At 43.1% G+C, this 16,801-nt stretch overlaps 1 protein-coding gene across 1 annotated transcript; it reads right to left on the bottom strand.

The window, feature by feature from the left end:
* Positions 1–219: 219 nt before the first annotated feature.
* On the bottom strand, positions 220–13,130 carry LOC142558270 (uncharacterized). Its single transcript, XM_075670424.1, has 5 exons — positions 12,632–13,130; positions 12,225–12,362; positions 9,714–9,833; positions 5,566–5,826; positions 220–1,008 (listed from the first exon to the last, which is right to left on the bottom strand). Exons 1-5 carry the CDS (start codon positions 13,128–13,130, stop codon positions 227–229), a joined length of 1,800 nt encoding a protein of 599 aa, XP_075526539.1. The 3' UTR covers positions 220–226.
* Between the last annotated feature and the right edge of the window lie 3,671 nt (positions 13,131–16,801).

Genomic DNA, 16,801 nt, shown 5'->3' on the forward strand with positions numbered 1-16,801 from the left:
TACAGTACATACTGCTTGCTCTTATTTGTGCAGGATTTTACCTCGCATATGTGATAAAGGGGTGGTATACATGATAAGCAGTGAGGAGCTTTGCGGAACGCAGTTGCATTAAGAGCGTGCACCTTATGGATCTGTCATTTTGCCGTAGCTTTAGACACTTCAGTTAGGTAATGAGGAATGGTTATTTACTAACACAGCTTAATTCACATTTCTCTTTAGTGTCCCCTTAATCCCTTTCGATCTTGTTTGGGAGGTCACAAATGAACATCTTATCTTCTTGCACAAAGTCTATGCACAAACAGCTGTCAACAATTTCTTCAGGGAAGAACGCACTGCGTGTTCCATCACATGAAAGGAAGCACTCCTTTATGTGAGGAGGAATGGCACGAATGTCTGCTATGATCACAGGTCTGCAGATGACAACGCAGCGGCCTGTCTCTTCAAGCACAACTATCTTCTCAATTCGTGCATAGCACCCAGCCTCTGTCCGCACAAAGGTTGTATCCGATTTTGATGGTCTTCTGAATCTAGTGCTGTGGAAAACTTGCTTATTTTGTACAAACCGCTCATATTCCACAGCAGAGGACACAGCCACTTCACACCGATAATACACTGCATCTTGCTCTTCAGCACTTAGCACTGTGTTTTTACCTATGCCCAAGAGCGATAGGCCATCAACACGGAAAAAGTTTTTTACCGGTGCATATCCGAGGAAACCATTGCACAACCTTTTTTCTTCAGAAAGTAGAAGTGGGCTTTGAAGTACACACTGTAGCTGCTGAAACATGATGATTCGCTCTATAATTTGGTCTGGAAGGCCCTTTGCTGCAGAAATCTGCCGCACGATGTATCCATTTCCCCCTTCAAACACGAAGGCAGAATGTGCCCAAAGGGGCCCAAGGGAGCGGGTGCAGTTTCCAAGGTGGAGGAGTGCATGGACATTATACGTCATGAATGTCACACCATATAATGCCTCGCACCTCGACACGAAGTTCCTCAGAAGAGACTCTGAAAAGTAAAATAGTATTCAATGACCCAATTTTTTTCTCTTTTTTTTCACACTTTTGGTTAAACAATGCATAAAGGCTTACACAAGTACTGTCACACTGCCCAATGTAGAAACAGGCATACAGGGCTTGTGCACAGAACACAGTGATAATTAGAAGGAATACAGCGCCTTCACAAATTTTGAAACGTAGTCTCAGATGTCTCACCACATCTAACCATGGCTTTTATTTTCATATAAAGTTGGGTTATAATTTGAAGTAGGAGCACTTTATGGCAATCAACAAGAACTTTGAACCTTTAACAGGAACTTGCTCTACAATACTGGGCTAGCTGGTGCATAGTCTCTAAATAAAAATGAATAAGTGAAACAACAAATATGGGCACAATAGACAAAATGAGTGCTCTAGTCAGAGTTGGCTGTGGAGCGCATACAAGCACATTAAAAAGTAGGTGTAGAGTGCTCATAATAAACTTTTACGATACACAGACACTATGACTACTGTGCACTGCTTCAGGAGCAATGTGCGGCTATTCCATAAGCTATTAAGGATAGTGGTTTCATGGTGTTTTGGTGCCTACAATATCCCTCCCCCTGCTATTCCAGAAAACTTCACTGCAGCAGGGACAAATGCTACTGTCAGGAGCAAAGCAGGGGTGATTGCAACTGGCTTGAGCTGGTTAGGCTTGCTAAATATATGGAAGTTTAGAAAAGCTTTGCTTTAAACATTGCCTTCACAATCAAGATGTACAAAGGATTGCTTTTTTCTGCCACAGTTAGTGAAAATAATTCTTGGTAACACCTTGCTAGTTTATTCTTCCAGAAACAGCACCCGAAAGGTAGATCCTTTTGCAATATATCTAGTGACTTGATCAGGTTCTTACGGATGGCTACCATATTCAATGTATTTTGTTGGGTGACGTTGATGCTTTCTTTAATTTCAATTCATTTATATTATTGAAGTTCATTTTTTTACTTTAATTTAAATTTAATTTTCATGCTTACTTTGTACCACAGTCAAGGATTGCATGGCCAAGAATGAAGCAGTTCTGTTACAGCATTCAGCTGGTATGTCTGTCAATGATATGAGCTCTTTAGAACCTTGAGTTGACTGTTACCACCTTTAACAAAAATGTTTTTACAGTGGCATTGGTTGCACCAGTTCTTGCATGGCTTCTATCTTGCGTCATACTATCTTATCATGGTAAAAGCAGCCAAAAAATAACAGCAACACAGGACAGAGACATACACTGCACAACGCGCTGAACTAGAAACTGTCCTGTGCATTTCTCTGCCTTGTGTATCCGTTAATGGTGTGCTGCTTTTACCATGAAGCTAAACCAAATCGCCCAGTTTTACACTATTTTGCAGTTCATTTCTTATCATGCGCAGGCAGTGCAAGTTCTCAACCTTTGTGCTGACACAGACAAGGTCTTACAAAGTTCTTACGTATGTATTAACAGAACTTACTCTGACATACAAACAAAAAAAATAATTCCAATCATTTTTAAACACACAACTAACTTTGATATGAAGGTGAGCTATTTCAACAATAACTATTGCAGTCATTGGACAGCAACCTAGAGGTACCCTGAGAACATGTTCGTTTGTGTTATCAAACAAGGGCTCAGAGAGGGCTGCTACCATGCTACCATATGATAGATACACTCCAATATAACTATACATATGGAGTCCATGCTGCTAAGGCTGTGCCATCTATAATGCAAGGCAGTTTTAGTTACCGAGTTAACAGATTAGGTTCAGCAGGCTTCCTCTGCTTAGTTTCATTACAGTTGCTGAGAATATCCTAAATATCCTGGCCACTGAGTTTGTGCATGGGAGTACATTCTGTTGATCAGGAATAATGGGGGTACACATTTACAAAACACGCTCCTGGTCTGGCAGCTCACAGTCACACTCCTGAGAAATCAAGATGCTAACAAACAGTGGAACTATGACAATTCAGGGAACTTGTAAAGGTGCACCTTACATCAAAGAAGGCCACTGGCTGCATTAGGGACCTTTCGATTTCTTTGCCACCTTGCAGAAAAAGAATTCTCCGGCATTATGCATGCCATATAATTAAATTTTAATGTGTATTTATTATGTGTAAGGTTTCTCACATCAGACGCGTGTATATGTTCACTATGCTAACTCTGAATAAAGGAGTGATTATGATGCACATGGTTTTGGTCATAAAAGAGCTAAAAAAGTTAGCAGGTTAGCTCATAGCAGTACAAGAAGTAGGTTGATAGTCTATGTACAGCATGGAGTACCTGCAGGCAGTACCATAAGCTCACATAGGCCGTAGAAGAATCGACACTTGGGCAAGTTGGTACTGTTTGAACTTCTTGAATGGGCAGCACAAGATGACAAACACAGACGGCAGGAAACACACAAGACAGCGCTGAACTCGCAACGAATTTTATTAGAGAGCATACACATATCCACATGCTCTCCCATCGATGGCGCCATTACCAGTGCATAGGCGAACAGAAAGACCCTCTAATCTAATGCTATACTATGAAGCGGTTTAAAAATGCAAATTCACTGTCATGCAAATTTAATGAAGGCATGATAACACAACGCAATCTTTTTTTCCTGATATGGTAGGCCTCAATATTCTCCCTCATAGTCTTATTGCTATGTGTGGAAACAAGTGTGGTGGTTCACAGATTGGAGCACACCCATACTCAGAGCAATGCCGCGCGACATGTGAGTAGGCATCACCCGCTAGCGAGCGCCTATGTTCGGACATTCTAATGTTCAGGCATCAATTTGTTTGGCCGATATAGACGTGGCCGCCGGAAAACAGAAGCTGGTAATGAACATTGTGCATTCCATTCACAGTGTCCAGGTGGGGACATGTGCTAACAGTGCAGCCTTTCCTAGCAACAGTGGAGGCAGTCTGTGCCAACTACCTATCAATCTTACTGCAAATTTTTCTCATCTTGTTAGCAGCAGAAAAAAGAACCTTTGCATCAAACCTTCCCGCTACATTCGTGAGGCTGTACGATAGTTTTTGTATATGTGGAATTCCAATTACTTTTTCTACTTTTTTTGGAAGGCTCTGAATTAATCATTTTTGTGGACGCTCCTAATTTTACACCTTAACAAGCTTCTGCACGGTCACGCGGGTGGAGTGCTACTGAAAACTGCTGCTATCAAACGCTCAGGTAGTTTTAAAGAACTCTCAGAACTCTGGTGGAAAGATTGCAAAAGTGCGGAAAGTAGGACCGAAAATGCAATGGAATTTTTTACCATCTTTGAATGTGCAGAGTTAAAATTTAAAATCGGTTTTTCTGACTTCGGGCAATACATTCAGCACACATGCTTATCAGTTAGTTTAAGCCTCCTATATAAAGATTGCAGCTAGTTCTTAGCTGGCAATTCATGTGTGAATTCTAACCCTGAGCCACATTTCTGGAACACTTGGAGCTACGTTATCAACAGTTTGTTGGAAATTAGAATTTTTCACAAAGACCAGAAAATCATCAACATATCTTAGCACTTTGATCGTTTGGTCATCTAGGGTAATTTTTATTTTTATCAACCCTGCCTAGGAAAATGTTAGCACCGGGGCAACTTTGGAGCCAATGCAAATGCCAGATTTTTGTTGGTTTAAACTTTCTTTCTATTTAAGAAAAGTTGAAGCTAAGTAAAAAGACAGAATCTCGAGTTACCACTGCCGCTAGAAAACTTGAGCTCATTGTTGTCCTCGGTGATACACAGCTCAACACTTACCATTAAATCATCATGTGGTATGTTATAGTATAAGTCTTGAACATTGATGCTAAGAATGTTGCAATCACCAGGATTAGACTGAATGATGAAGCTAACGAGATCATAGCTAATGAGACCACAAAAGGGTCTCTGATCACTAATGATTGCAAATGCCTTTGTAAATAGGCCTACACAATCGGCTGCCACATATCCCTTCCTGCGACTATATTTGAAATGGAATGTCAAGTTTGTGAGTCTTTGCAGCGAAGAAAATATCCAAGTTAAGCCTTTTCCCTTTTTATACTGATGAAGCTAGCTGCCCAAGGTTGTGACTGGAGCAGCGACAGTGCACATTCTTTAACTTTAGCAGGCTCCAGGTCTACTGCTGTGAAATTATTTTCTGAGTATAGATATATGGCTTGAATCTATGAAAACACCATGACTCTTTCCGCACATAGCAATCAGACTATGACGAAGACTATTGAGGCCTACCATATCGGGAAAAAAGGCTCACATTGTGTAAGCATGCATTCATTAAATTTTCATGAGAGTGAATTTGCATTTTTAAACCGCCTCATGGTCTAGCATTAGATTACAGGGTTTTTCTGTTTGCCTGTGCACTGATAATGATGCCATCGATGGGAGAGCACATGGGTACAGGTTGTACTTAAGCATGTGTAGACTTTCTAATAAAGTTGCGAGTTCAGCACTGTCCTGTTCTTCCTGCCTTCTGTCTTTGTCGTCTTTCACTGCCCCTACAAGATGTTCTCACATATCGGCTTTTGAGTTCCAACTTGGCTTGTATGCATGCACTGGCACTTGCTTTTGGACCTTACCGGCTTTGTCAATTTCGAAACTGGTAAGTTCCTCTTGAAGCAGCATATATATAGCCTCGCAAAGCTTGGAGAGGTGCCTCCAGTACTCTTGAGGAAGAATCTCATTAAGGCAAGGCAAAGCATAGAAAAGGAGCCAGTGCCTCCATTCAGATGCCTTCCAATGGCTTCTCTCTTGAATTGACCGTGGCAGTCGTGTGATGCAGTGAGGTGGCTTGATGGACAGCAGCCGCAGATCTATTCGGGAAAGTGCTGATGGTGCACCTATAAAAGGCACCATGAAAGTTAATTTCATCAGTGTCACAACAAATGTGGGTCAAGAAGTGCTCAAAACAGATCAAAATAAACAGCATTACATGCCCAAAAACTGTCATAAGGAGGTCTAATATTTGATTCTAAGGACATATTAAAACATTAAAACTAGCTAGGGCTCAGTTAAGAGATATTTTGTATGTTATATATATATATATATATATATATATATTTGTTTCTTGGGTTGAAAGTGAATTGCTGGAAAACATAGATGAAAGACTATAAAAGAAAAGTAATTGTTTGCAGCAGTGCTAGTGTGGATGTTAAATGAAGCTAAGCAGTGGTGTAGCCAGAATTTTTTTTATGGGAAGGACAGGGAGGGAGGGCCCCAACTTGATCAAGGATCAGGCCCCGTATTAACCAGGGGCATTGGCAGTGTGCCACCCCCTGGCTACACCCCCGAAACTAAGCGATTGCAATGATGACCTTTTAAGTTGCTTTATTCATTTCAGTTTTCCAAAAGAGTTGCAAGTACAAACAAATACGGCAGCCCAGGTTCATTGGATATTTCACAAGGTAGCGTCGCACACATGTTATGACACTAACAATTGCCACTTTTGGTAAGTGTGAATCCGGACAAGTGCAAAAGTCCTTGGAAAGTGACTTAATTAGGAATAAATTACTGTGAAATGAAAGCTCATCTACACCATAGCTTGAGTGGGCTGTGCTGCTAATGGTATGGCTCATAAACACTGCACGCATATTCATACCTGCCAACCTATGGACCTCAAAATTCGAGAGATTCACCTAGGGGAAATGTGTGTGTGAGGGGGGAGTAACGACGACAACAAGAGTAATGAAGTCAAATTTTTTCTAGGGCTACAGTAACGTCACAGACTCGCCTGAATGACTGGCAGTACAGTTATTAGAAGTTTCAGCACTCATACTGACTAAAAACAGTGCATATGTGCATGCACATTAAGGAGCACTGGCCATGTTTTGCAACAGTCGAGCCTTTCCCCTCTTGATATGCTTCCCTGCAATATTTTCTTCTGTGTCTTCACATAACACTCATTTACAGCGGCAACACTGACTTTAGAAAACGCGACTAAATGCAACACATATTCCACCATTGCCACATGCGCAATCCTCAATGCATTCCTTGATATGAAGTGAATCCAGTTAGACCACCGTAAAATTCCGAACAAGCGCCCCCAACCATGCAAGGCCCTCCCCCCCTAACTTTACTGTCAATTTCATATCTCCGCACCGTTCCGGGAAAGCGCCCCCTCCACCCGCCCGCGCCCTTATCATGCGCCGCGCCTTAGAAACACTGGTCTGACCTATCAAGTCCAAGAAGCTAATTCAATCCAATCCTTCCTTTCAAGCCATTTGCATGCTCGTTCGCATGCACCATTTGTCGCCTTGTTTTCGCGTTGTGAAGTTCACGATGCCGATGCATTTGTACACAGGGGCGAAAAAAGTTGAGGTCGTACAATGGCATAGAGAAAACAGAAGAAACGTGCACCAAACATTCCGACATTTTGAGCTCGACCGCAAATGGATACGGGAATGGGACAGTAATTTCGAGAAATTGCTTCAGCAAAATTACGGGAGAGCAAAACTTCGAAGAAAGCTGAGTAACGGCGCCCCAGTTTTCAGTGAATGCGTGGACGATGCACTCTTTGAGTTCTTCCGAGCGGGAAAGAACGGCAGGACGTGCCGTTAGTAACGGCTTCTCTCTGAAGAGGCTGTGAGAATAGCCAACAACATGCAGTTAGGAAATTTTGTAGCTTTCAGCCATTACATAAGTTGATGGAAGCAGCAGTTCGGCATGTCAATGCGGCGTTCTACGAACGAGAGCCAGAAGACACCCGAAGAGTTTTCGGAGGCAGCAAGTGCCTTTCCGTCTGCCGCAAACTCCCTGCGATGGTGCAACGACTACACGTTGTACAACATCGCCAATATGCACCAGATGATGGTCCGAATAGACAATCCAGCCAACAGGACAAACAACATGGTCGGCGAAAGCACCATACAGATCGCAAACACTGGATGTACCCGAAGAGGCTTCACGGTTCGCCTAGCCGAACGTGCCACCGGCCACAAGCTCCCAGGATTCGTTATTTTCAAGGAACTGGGAAAATTCCATCCAGGGTCTTCGCGAGCCTTTGCATACCAGGTGAGAATTTTTTTTTTCAATGGGGTGAGGAATCGCACGATGTCACTAAGTTCGTTCTATCGAAACGCTGACTATGAAACGCTGAAGGGCTGGGTGACATCGGAAGAGATGCAGGAGTGGCTGTCAAGGATCTGGGGCCCAAACGACGACGACATGTGGCGTTTACTGGTACTGGACCAGGCGCCCATCGATAAAACGTAAGCTGCCAAGAATGCTTTCGAGGAGCCCAATACCGATGTGCTTTATGTGCCTGCTGGGTGCACAAGCATCCTGCAGCCAGCTGACGTCTACTGGAACAAGCCTTTCAAGTCCACCCTACGGCGTTTGTGGGAAGAATATATGCATGAAGAAGACAGGTCGGCCAAAGGAAACCTGAAGAAGCCGTCGCGCCAGCATGCTCTCGATATTGTTGCCGAAGTGTGGGCTGCTGTACCCGAGGAGACTGTGGCACGCTCCTTCAAGGAATGCAGCGTTACTAACGCACTCGATGGCTCGGAGGACGGCGACCTGCATGGCGGACTGGCAGATGTTGGAGCCGTGGCGCCAGAAGACTAGGGTGGACTTGAAGCGGAATGCTGTGAACTTTTTTTTGCGACTGACTCGGAGGAGTCTTTCGATGGTTTTGAAAGTGATTTACATAGCAATCATGAATCTTTTGCTCAAATGAAGTTCATGTTCCAAGAAGTAAACAAAATGTTAAATGCATGTGCACTGTGCTTTTTTTTTTCTTGCGAGAAAATGTTGCCGCCATACTGAATTTCGGCGCCGTTCCAGGATAGCGCGCCCCCCTACTTTGCCAGTGATTTCGACTTGCTGGGGGGGGGGGGTGGCGCTTGCTCGGAATGTTACAGTAGTTAAGCCTACACTGCCTACACACAAACGGCTTGTATTTAAATATAATGTTGGCTAGCTACCTTGCATATCATTGTAATTGCGTTGTGGCTGCGCTGCATGCTGCATTTTTTCTTTTGCAGTGAGGTTGGGAACAATTTTTTTGGGAGATTTATACGCGTGCCCGTAGAATCAGGGGGATTGCTCGGAATTCAGGAGTCTCCTCGGCAAATAGGGAGAGTTTTCAGGTATGCATATCAACAGACGCATGCAAAGGCAATGAAGACAGCAATGCACCTTTTTGAATGTCAAAGAAATGCTTGTAGCCAAGACTAGGGCAGTATTATGTACCACGTCTGCTTAATTGTCACAGTGTTCAACGCATTCATGGTTCAACTAATGCTTTCAATAAATCATTTCTGCCGACTGCCATATCGGATTGGAATGTACTTCCTGACACTATCGTCAGTGAAACAAGTTCTGTAGAATTTAAACTGTTATTACTACACCAGTTTTGTCCACAACCCCAGTAGTAAGTCCTTTTATGGGCTTTTTCATTTTCACGTGTTTACTGTGTTTACCAGTTCTTGCAATCTGTATTAATGTGTTTTATCTTTGTGACCCATGGTTACCATCCCTTAAGGGTAATTAAATGATGATGATGAAAATTGTCCAGTGAAAACACACCTAAGTATTTATGCCAATTGTGAACTAGATGCAGAAGTATCAAATTGATGATGCAAAGTCCCATGATGCATTTTCAGACAATTCCAATTGATTTTGTCTGCTGTGTGAATCCACCGTATTGTACAAGTCAAGCATCTTGTAGGTTCACCTTGTAAGCCATACAATACAAAGTAAATGGGAATGGAAAGGGTTACTTTACCAGAATAGAAACGCTGATCAGAGTTCGAACTTGATAGAATTGTTTCCGTCAGCTGCTTTGCAACACCTTGTAGTACGCAGTGCATATATTCAACGCTGTATCCGTTCACAAGGTCCAGACCTGAACAAACAGAATTTTGCGTCAGCATACATAAACACGAAATTTTACTATCATGCTTACTATGAACTTCAACGCATGGTCACGTGGCTAGGCACTCTCCCAGGTTGGATAGTGATGTCAATGGGCACCATGTCCTCAGCTTAAACTGACAGGGCTCCGCTAGTTTTGTTCCGAACATAACACCTTAATGCCTGCTCTGGCCATTTCTCCCAGGCTTGAAGGAAGCTGTCTCATCAAAATCAGAACAGACTGGCAGCCACCTTTTGTGCAAGCTGTGTATCATTCATGTTTCTTGAAATAAAGACTGCAGTCACCCCAAATCTTAATGTTTGGTTTATTGCCCCTCGGCGAGTAGTCACACAGGAGTCTCCATTACCATTCTATGCCTACATTTGCCCTTTTTTTCTTTCTGCATCAGCTCGCAATGTGAACGTCAAAGCTAACGCACTGTTTCTTATCTGTAATATCTTATCATACAAAAGAAGGCAGTCACCTTTTCAGATTGTGTTTGTGAGACCAAGATTTTGTGCTCTACAATGAAGCCTTTTTGTGTACCAAAATGCATCAAATATTTTCCAGGCGCTCTGCTCACAATATTTTTGTACAGTCAAGGAACCAGTCAAAATCTGAGGACATATCATTGGACGGTCATTTCCGGAGCTATTCCAGAGTATACACTGTTTGGCTGGTTGAGTAAAACTGCTCAAGTCATCAAACTTGCCATGTACGACGGCTGATACTACGTCTGATTCTATCACATAAAGGGATAGAATCGCTGAAAGTTATCGTCCAAGAATACATCTTCAGGATGACACTTGCACTTGCTATTATCATTGGCAATCTATCGCTTTAAGAAATTTGAATGCTCGTTAAGATAGCCTTTTATATATGCCCATCTGATCAAGTAGACAACTTTGCTGTGACATACAAGATAGAACATGCATATTTTGGTTACACATTTCCTTTTCATTTGCTTCCTCACGAAAAGGGGCCACTCAAAGACCTCGTGTTGCCTCCTTTTGTTGGCATGGTGTACGTTTGCATGATAAAATTGTGCAGTGGAGACGAATTCTTTGGTGTGATGTAGAATGTTCGTGTGATGAAATTGGGGCAGCGCAGATCAGTAGGCAGGGGCCCGACACAACTGTTAGTATGCTATCGGTGTCAATAATTGAGAAGGAATTGTTTTTGCTCAGCTGGTGACAGCCTTTCTTGTTCGAAAAAAGAAAAAGATTTTTGGGCCATGTTCGTGGTTCTTTCCAAGTTTAGATATCTCGTCCTTTTTTCATGTCACACTTAGCTTGTGTTTTATCAGCTTGTACCATCCAAATTTTAGTGATTGCGGTTGTTTTTGGGCATGCATTGCTGTAAACCAGGGGTGGAGGGCTTCCTTTTAACTTCAATTGTAAAGTACAGCACTCGTGTTGTCTGTGGCTTAATTTTGCCCTGTGCATGTCGGACTAGTTTAAACGTCGACTTCTGAGTCTGCTTTCCTCAGAACTGGTGTCATAAGAAGACCCTTGCGAACACCTTTTAACAAATACATATTCTGTGCACACAGGTCTTCTGCCATGCAGCTGAGAAAACCCAATACAAAGCCCATAATATTGCTACATAGAAAGTGAATTGGCGAAATCAAGTTATACATAAATATTGACTCAGACATCACACAAGATGTGATGTCTGCTACCAACATGAATTGTTTGCAGACAAAATTTATCAGTTTGTGTGAAATCATACATTTCTTCATTGAAGATCGTCACTAAAGCATGTGGTTTATGCTATGGACACGTGTACAGCAGTGTGTTATTTACACTGCGTACAGGCATAGAAGCAGCAAAGCTGTGAAGCCAGGAATCTATATTAGTATCCATATGCACTTTTAAGGCTCTTGAACCGACAGTCTTAGGTCATAAAGGCAATTTGGGTGCTGCTACACGGGCAGATTTGATAGACAACGAGCCAACACAGTTTATTGGAACATCCTCAATATCTCCAAGGCCTTGCAATGGCAGTCGTGCCATCATAGTAGCATTTTAGAATCAACATCAAAAGGAAATACCTGCTATGAAAACATTATCCGAAAGCTGAGCGAAAATTGCAAGCGCCTAATTAAAAATAACTTATGTATGTGCTGATAGTGCTGCAAATGGTAAACTTTTTTTTCTTGCTTTCTGTGCAACTTTAGTGTGGCAACCAACGTGGCACTCGTTCATGACATGACAATGAAACGCTCAATAGCCGTTGAGAAGTGCTGCGTTGCAGTAACACAACTCCTTGAAGTTCGACACTTTCAATTACCTCCGACTCAACGGTCTTTGTGTTCATGTGACTCGGGTAATAACTACTGCCATTGGGAAAAGCATTATGGCATAAATGCTGCTTACTTACCTTTCAGGTTCATCAAGGCCGACGGTCCCTTTAAGCCATTGATGGTGTCTTTAATCCTGCTTGCCAGATGCATCTCACTCTTGACACGGTCTGAAGTTCTCTGTTCAATCGGTGACACCAATGTGTAGCGCATGCTCCCTATACACATAAAAGAGTGCGACAATAACATTAGTGAAAATAACAAGCTAAAATTTTGTTGCTTACATCTAGAGCCTGTGTTAGCATGTTTACGTTATACCATACATTGTGCATATGTATATGAAATATTAATAATTTACAATCTGTATATATGTGTATATAACATACACCATGCATTATATACAGCAAGAAAAACCTAGCTTTGAATTTTAAGAAAATATGCATCATAAGGGAATTTTTGGAGACTAATAAAAATATATTTTCCTTACCTTCCCGGTGCTCTCCTGGACTCAGGCACCATGTGCAACCAAAATATCCATTGAAAGTGACCATGTTCTGCACTGATGCCCTTGCAGGTGCATCAACGGAGACGCACAAAACATAAGGCTTTGACACATGAATGTCGCCTTTGTGAGCCCACTTCACTACCCCTGTGCTGTTCACTTCATTCACAAACTGCTGAAGGAACAGTTGCATTTCTGGATGTTTTCTACCGAACCACAGCCCAGCAAGAACCGGGTGCTTCAATCGCAAGTGTGGTGGCAGTTCATTAACAATAAATTGCAGGGGCCACACTGACGTCTTCGAAGATTTCCATACAGGGCTCCCATCAGTATTTATTGTCAGTGTCAAATCATCAGGGCAAAGGTTCTGTTCTTCCCTCAGTTTGCTGTAGCAGTGGCGTTTCGTAATATCAGTGATTGTTGATGACGGCTGTTTAAGTGCTTCAAGGCTTTCATGCAGTTCCTCTTTGGTCCGTTCGATCATATGGCTGAGTTGCGTTGCTAGGTTAAGAATGAAGAAAAAGCTACCTTCCTTTTTCAATGACTGGGTAGTTCTCACACTGTGACAGCTGCTGCACTCAGCGGAATTGCCATGCGTTGTCATGACGCGTTTGCATGGCTCACAATAAAAGTGATGCTGCACAACATCATGCATGTCCGTTGCCCAGAGCTTCCGAAAAGCGAATTTGCTCTGAGGCAATGCATTTGTACCCACGATAAAGTTTATCAGCTTCGCTAGGTCGCCAAGTGCTGTCCACGTCAACCCATGAGAAACCGCAAACGACATTACTGCTGCTATTGCGGCCGCCTTCGTTACATTTGAGTTGGGCAATCTTTCGCCGCCGTACTGCGCAAACCAAGACGGCAACGTGCTATCATCAGAGAAACTGTTGGCATCGTATTCGTCACTACCGTCAAAGCTGTCCGCACTTTGGCAAGTGTCACTTGCACTTCTTGCGCTGTTCACATCGTCGGATTCTTCATCGCTGTCGGGTTCACCACTATCACGTCTGAAGCTGTCGCTACCGTTGCGGTCCGAATAAATGTCACTGTCGTCCCCGTCATTCGACCCACCTTGCGATGTGTTAGACGAAGCCTCTGTCGCGCATTGGGACTGCGCACCGGGGCCGACGCTCGTAGATTGTGCTCGTAGGGTTGCCGATGCGGCGGCCATAGCCACGGCGTGCGCCTTTTCATGCCTCTGCAAAGTAGAGTCCGGCACATCGAAGTAGCTATCCCTGTCTAAGTATACCTTGCGCCGCTTTTTAGCGGAAGTATCGGTCATCGCTTTCTTTTAGTACACGCTAAGCTGAGAAAGCACACTAAATGAGCAAGCAATGATCGCCAGCACACAATAAACAACGCGGAAAGCAGCCGGGTCATGTAGGGTCGCGTTACCCATGGAGAACAAAAAAGTTAGGAGGGAGCTTGACGTCATGCAGCCCGCCTTGGCAAGCACATAGAGTTTCCTACAAAATTACTAGAGGGAACTCTGGCGCTGCAGTCGTTGTCCTACCATGGGAATGATGGGAAGTACATGGATTTGTCTGATCTTCGTGCTTGTGGATTCAGACGTTCTTGTGGCTTTGTATATTACGCTATATAAATCTTATTGTCGTATATTTCAGCGCAATCTATATTCTTCGAAGTGTAGAAGACGCCGGGGAACGCGTACAATTGCTATTAATTGCAATGATTGAGCTTGTTTATGTGCCCAAATCGAAACGCACCAAGCGTCTCAAAGCACTGGCATGCCCGCGATAAATTCATAAGTGCGTTTCATTCGCTTGTCGATACATGCATCCGTGGCTTAATGGTTTCAATATCAGGCTTCTGTACTAGAGTCCCTGTGTTCGAATCCTGCAGTCGGACAATTTTAATGATGTTTATTTAATTATTTATTACGCAATAAACTGTTGAAAATGACGAGTTTACTAAGTCACAAAGCCGTTTGAAGCCAAAAAGACGAAGTTTAGGCAAATCCATGTACTTCCCATAATTCCCATGCTGGGACAACCACTCCCATTGTAGCTCACGTAGACACTAGCGCCAGAGTTCCCTCTAGTAATTTTGTAGGAAACTCTATGGGCAAGCAAACCCTCCGTGAAGCCCACACATTTGCTCAGTAGTGGCCCAGCACGTGACCTCGTTAGTCGAGATCACGGAGCAAGAATCAAGTTTTGCGGAGACGTTTGGTGGCCAGTAGCTATGCCAATAGTTTTTATTCAGTGCACGCTTATGCAGCTGCCCTACTGCGGATCTGCTTAAAGAGCAAGAACACTAAAACCAACTGCTCATTTTGACGTGCTATCACGTGCTGGGCCGACAAATTTGTCTTCAATTGCGTTGCGCGATGCTCTTCTTTACTATATGTCTCAATAAGGTTACCAAAGTGGTTACTAAGACCACTAGACCAACTAGACGACGAAGAACGGCGACTGTAGATGGATATTACGAGTGTCCTCTGTGAAACAGAGGGGCGGCGAGTGCCACGAAGCATTGTATTTTTACCTTCTACTCCTCAGCCGTGATTCGTGTTTTGTCGAACCTGACAAGAATTCATTTCCCCACAGTATATATTTGGCGCCACCAAATCGCTATCCGCATATTAATGAGCCTTTCCTTCGTGGTAAATCTTAAGCAAATTGACCTCAGTGCCTATTCCGAACGGTCTATTGTTTTCAGACAGGAGCCTGTTAAGTTTCACGAAGTAACGGCATGTGTTTGTCACGTTTAGACGATAAGCCAGGAAATGCACATTCTACAGGCGGCAAGGCCTATATATATGGCAGGGCTGCGTGATACTCATGCAATGAACCCAATTTTTGCGAAATTGTAATTTATCAGCGATGAAATGTTCTGTGACATGTGCATTACTACGAATGTGATGTTTCCGTCATGTGCAGATATATAGGCATTGAACTTGGGTAATAGTCATTCAATTTTTGTTATCTCAGCAAAATTTGTAACGTGGCGGATGTAAGACGACGATAACCTACGTCGGACGCTGAAAATCTAAAATTGTCATTAACGTACGCCAGTCCGCAGCAACATTATTTTCTGTCCGCAGCGTATGCCGTGTCACCGAGGGGGCTTTATGCCCGTGTACGATAGAAGCCTCGCACTACTTGTGAAATTGAGTTGGTTGGTTATACCAGGTTATACAGGGTGCCCCAACTATCATGCACCAAGATATAAAGATATGCAAATGCAATGTGGCTGTACAGAAACAAGATAATGTTGTTTGCCGTCGCTAGGAGATACTGAGATTATTTTCTGCACTCCACCTAATTACATAATTAGATCTGAATTAACTAATCAACTTCTAAAACACTATAATCCAATTAAAAGTGTCAATGCGAAAATTGTAGAGACATGGACAACTCCCGATACAGCATTCTGTTGCTCAGTACGTGCTACATGAAAGTTTTTTTCCGAGGGTGAAAGAAGCCTGCGAATACACGCAAAGTGCCTCGAGCGGTCAGTCGCGCGGCAATCTAGGGTCTATTCGCAGGCTTCGCTGACGCTCGGAAAAAAACTTTCATGTAGCACGAAGTGAGCTACAGAAAGCTGTATCGGGAGCTTTCAGCGTTTCTCTACAATTTTGTCATTGACACGTTTAACTCGAATCATAATATACGAGATGTTGATTAATTCAGACTAATTATATCTCCAAGCGACGGCACATAACATTACCTTGGTTTTTTCCAGCTATGTGGGGTTTGCATATTTTTAAAGTTTGGTGCGTGATAGTTTGGACACCCTGTGTGTGTGCGTGTGTGCGTGTGTGCGTGTGCGTGTGTGTGTGTGTGTGTGTGTGTGTGTGTGTGTGTGTGTGTGTGTGTGTGTGCGTGCGTGCGTGCGTGCGTGCGTGCGCGCGCGCGCGCGTGCGCGTGCGTGTGTGTGTGTGTGTGTGTGTGCGTGTGTGTGTGTGTGTGCGTGTGTGTGTCTATATATATATATATATATATATATATATATATATATATATATATATATAAACCGTACAGGTGTTTGGCTTCAACGATATGACACGTACTGTTCAATAAGATTGCATGTGTTATAAGGGGGCCGAGGAGATGTAGATGAGACGTCCAGCTTGTTGGTTGATATGAAGTTATTGTAGCCTTGAACAAAAGGAAATGGCAGGCATAT

Source organism: Dermacentor variabilis, chromosome 9 (assembly GCF_050947875.1).
Source record: "Dermacentor variabilis isolate Ectoservices chromosome 9, ASM5094787v1, whole genome shotgun sequence".
Classification (NCBI taxonomy): Eukaryota; Metazoa; Arthropoda; class Arachnida; order Ixodida; family Ixodidae; genus Dermacentor; species Dermacentor variabilis.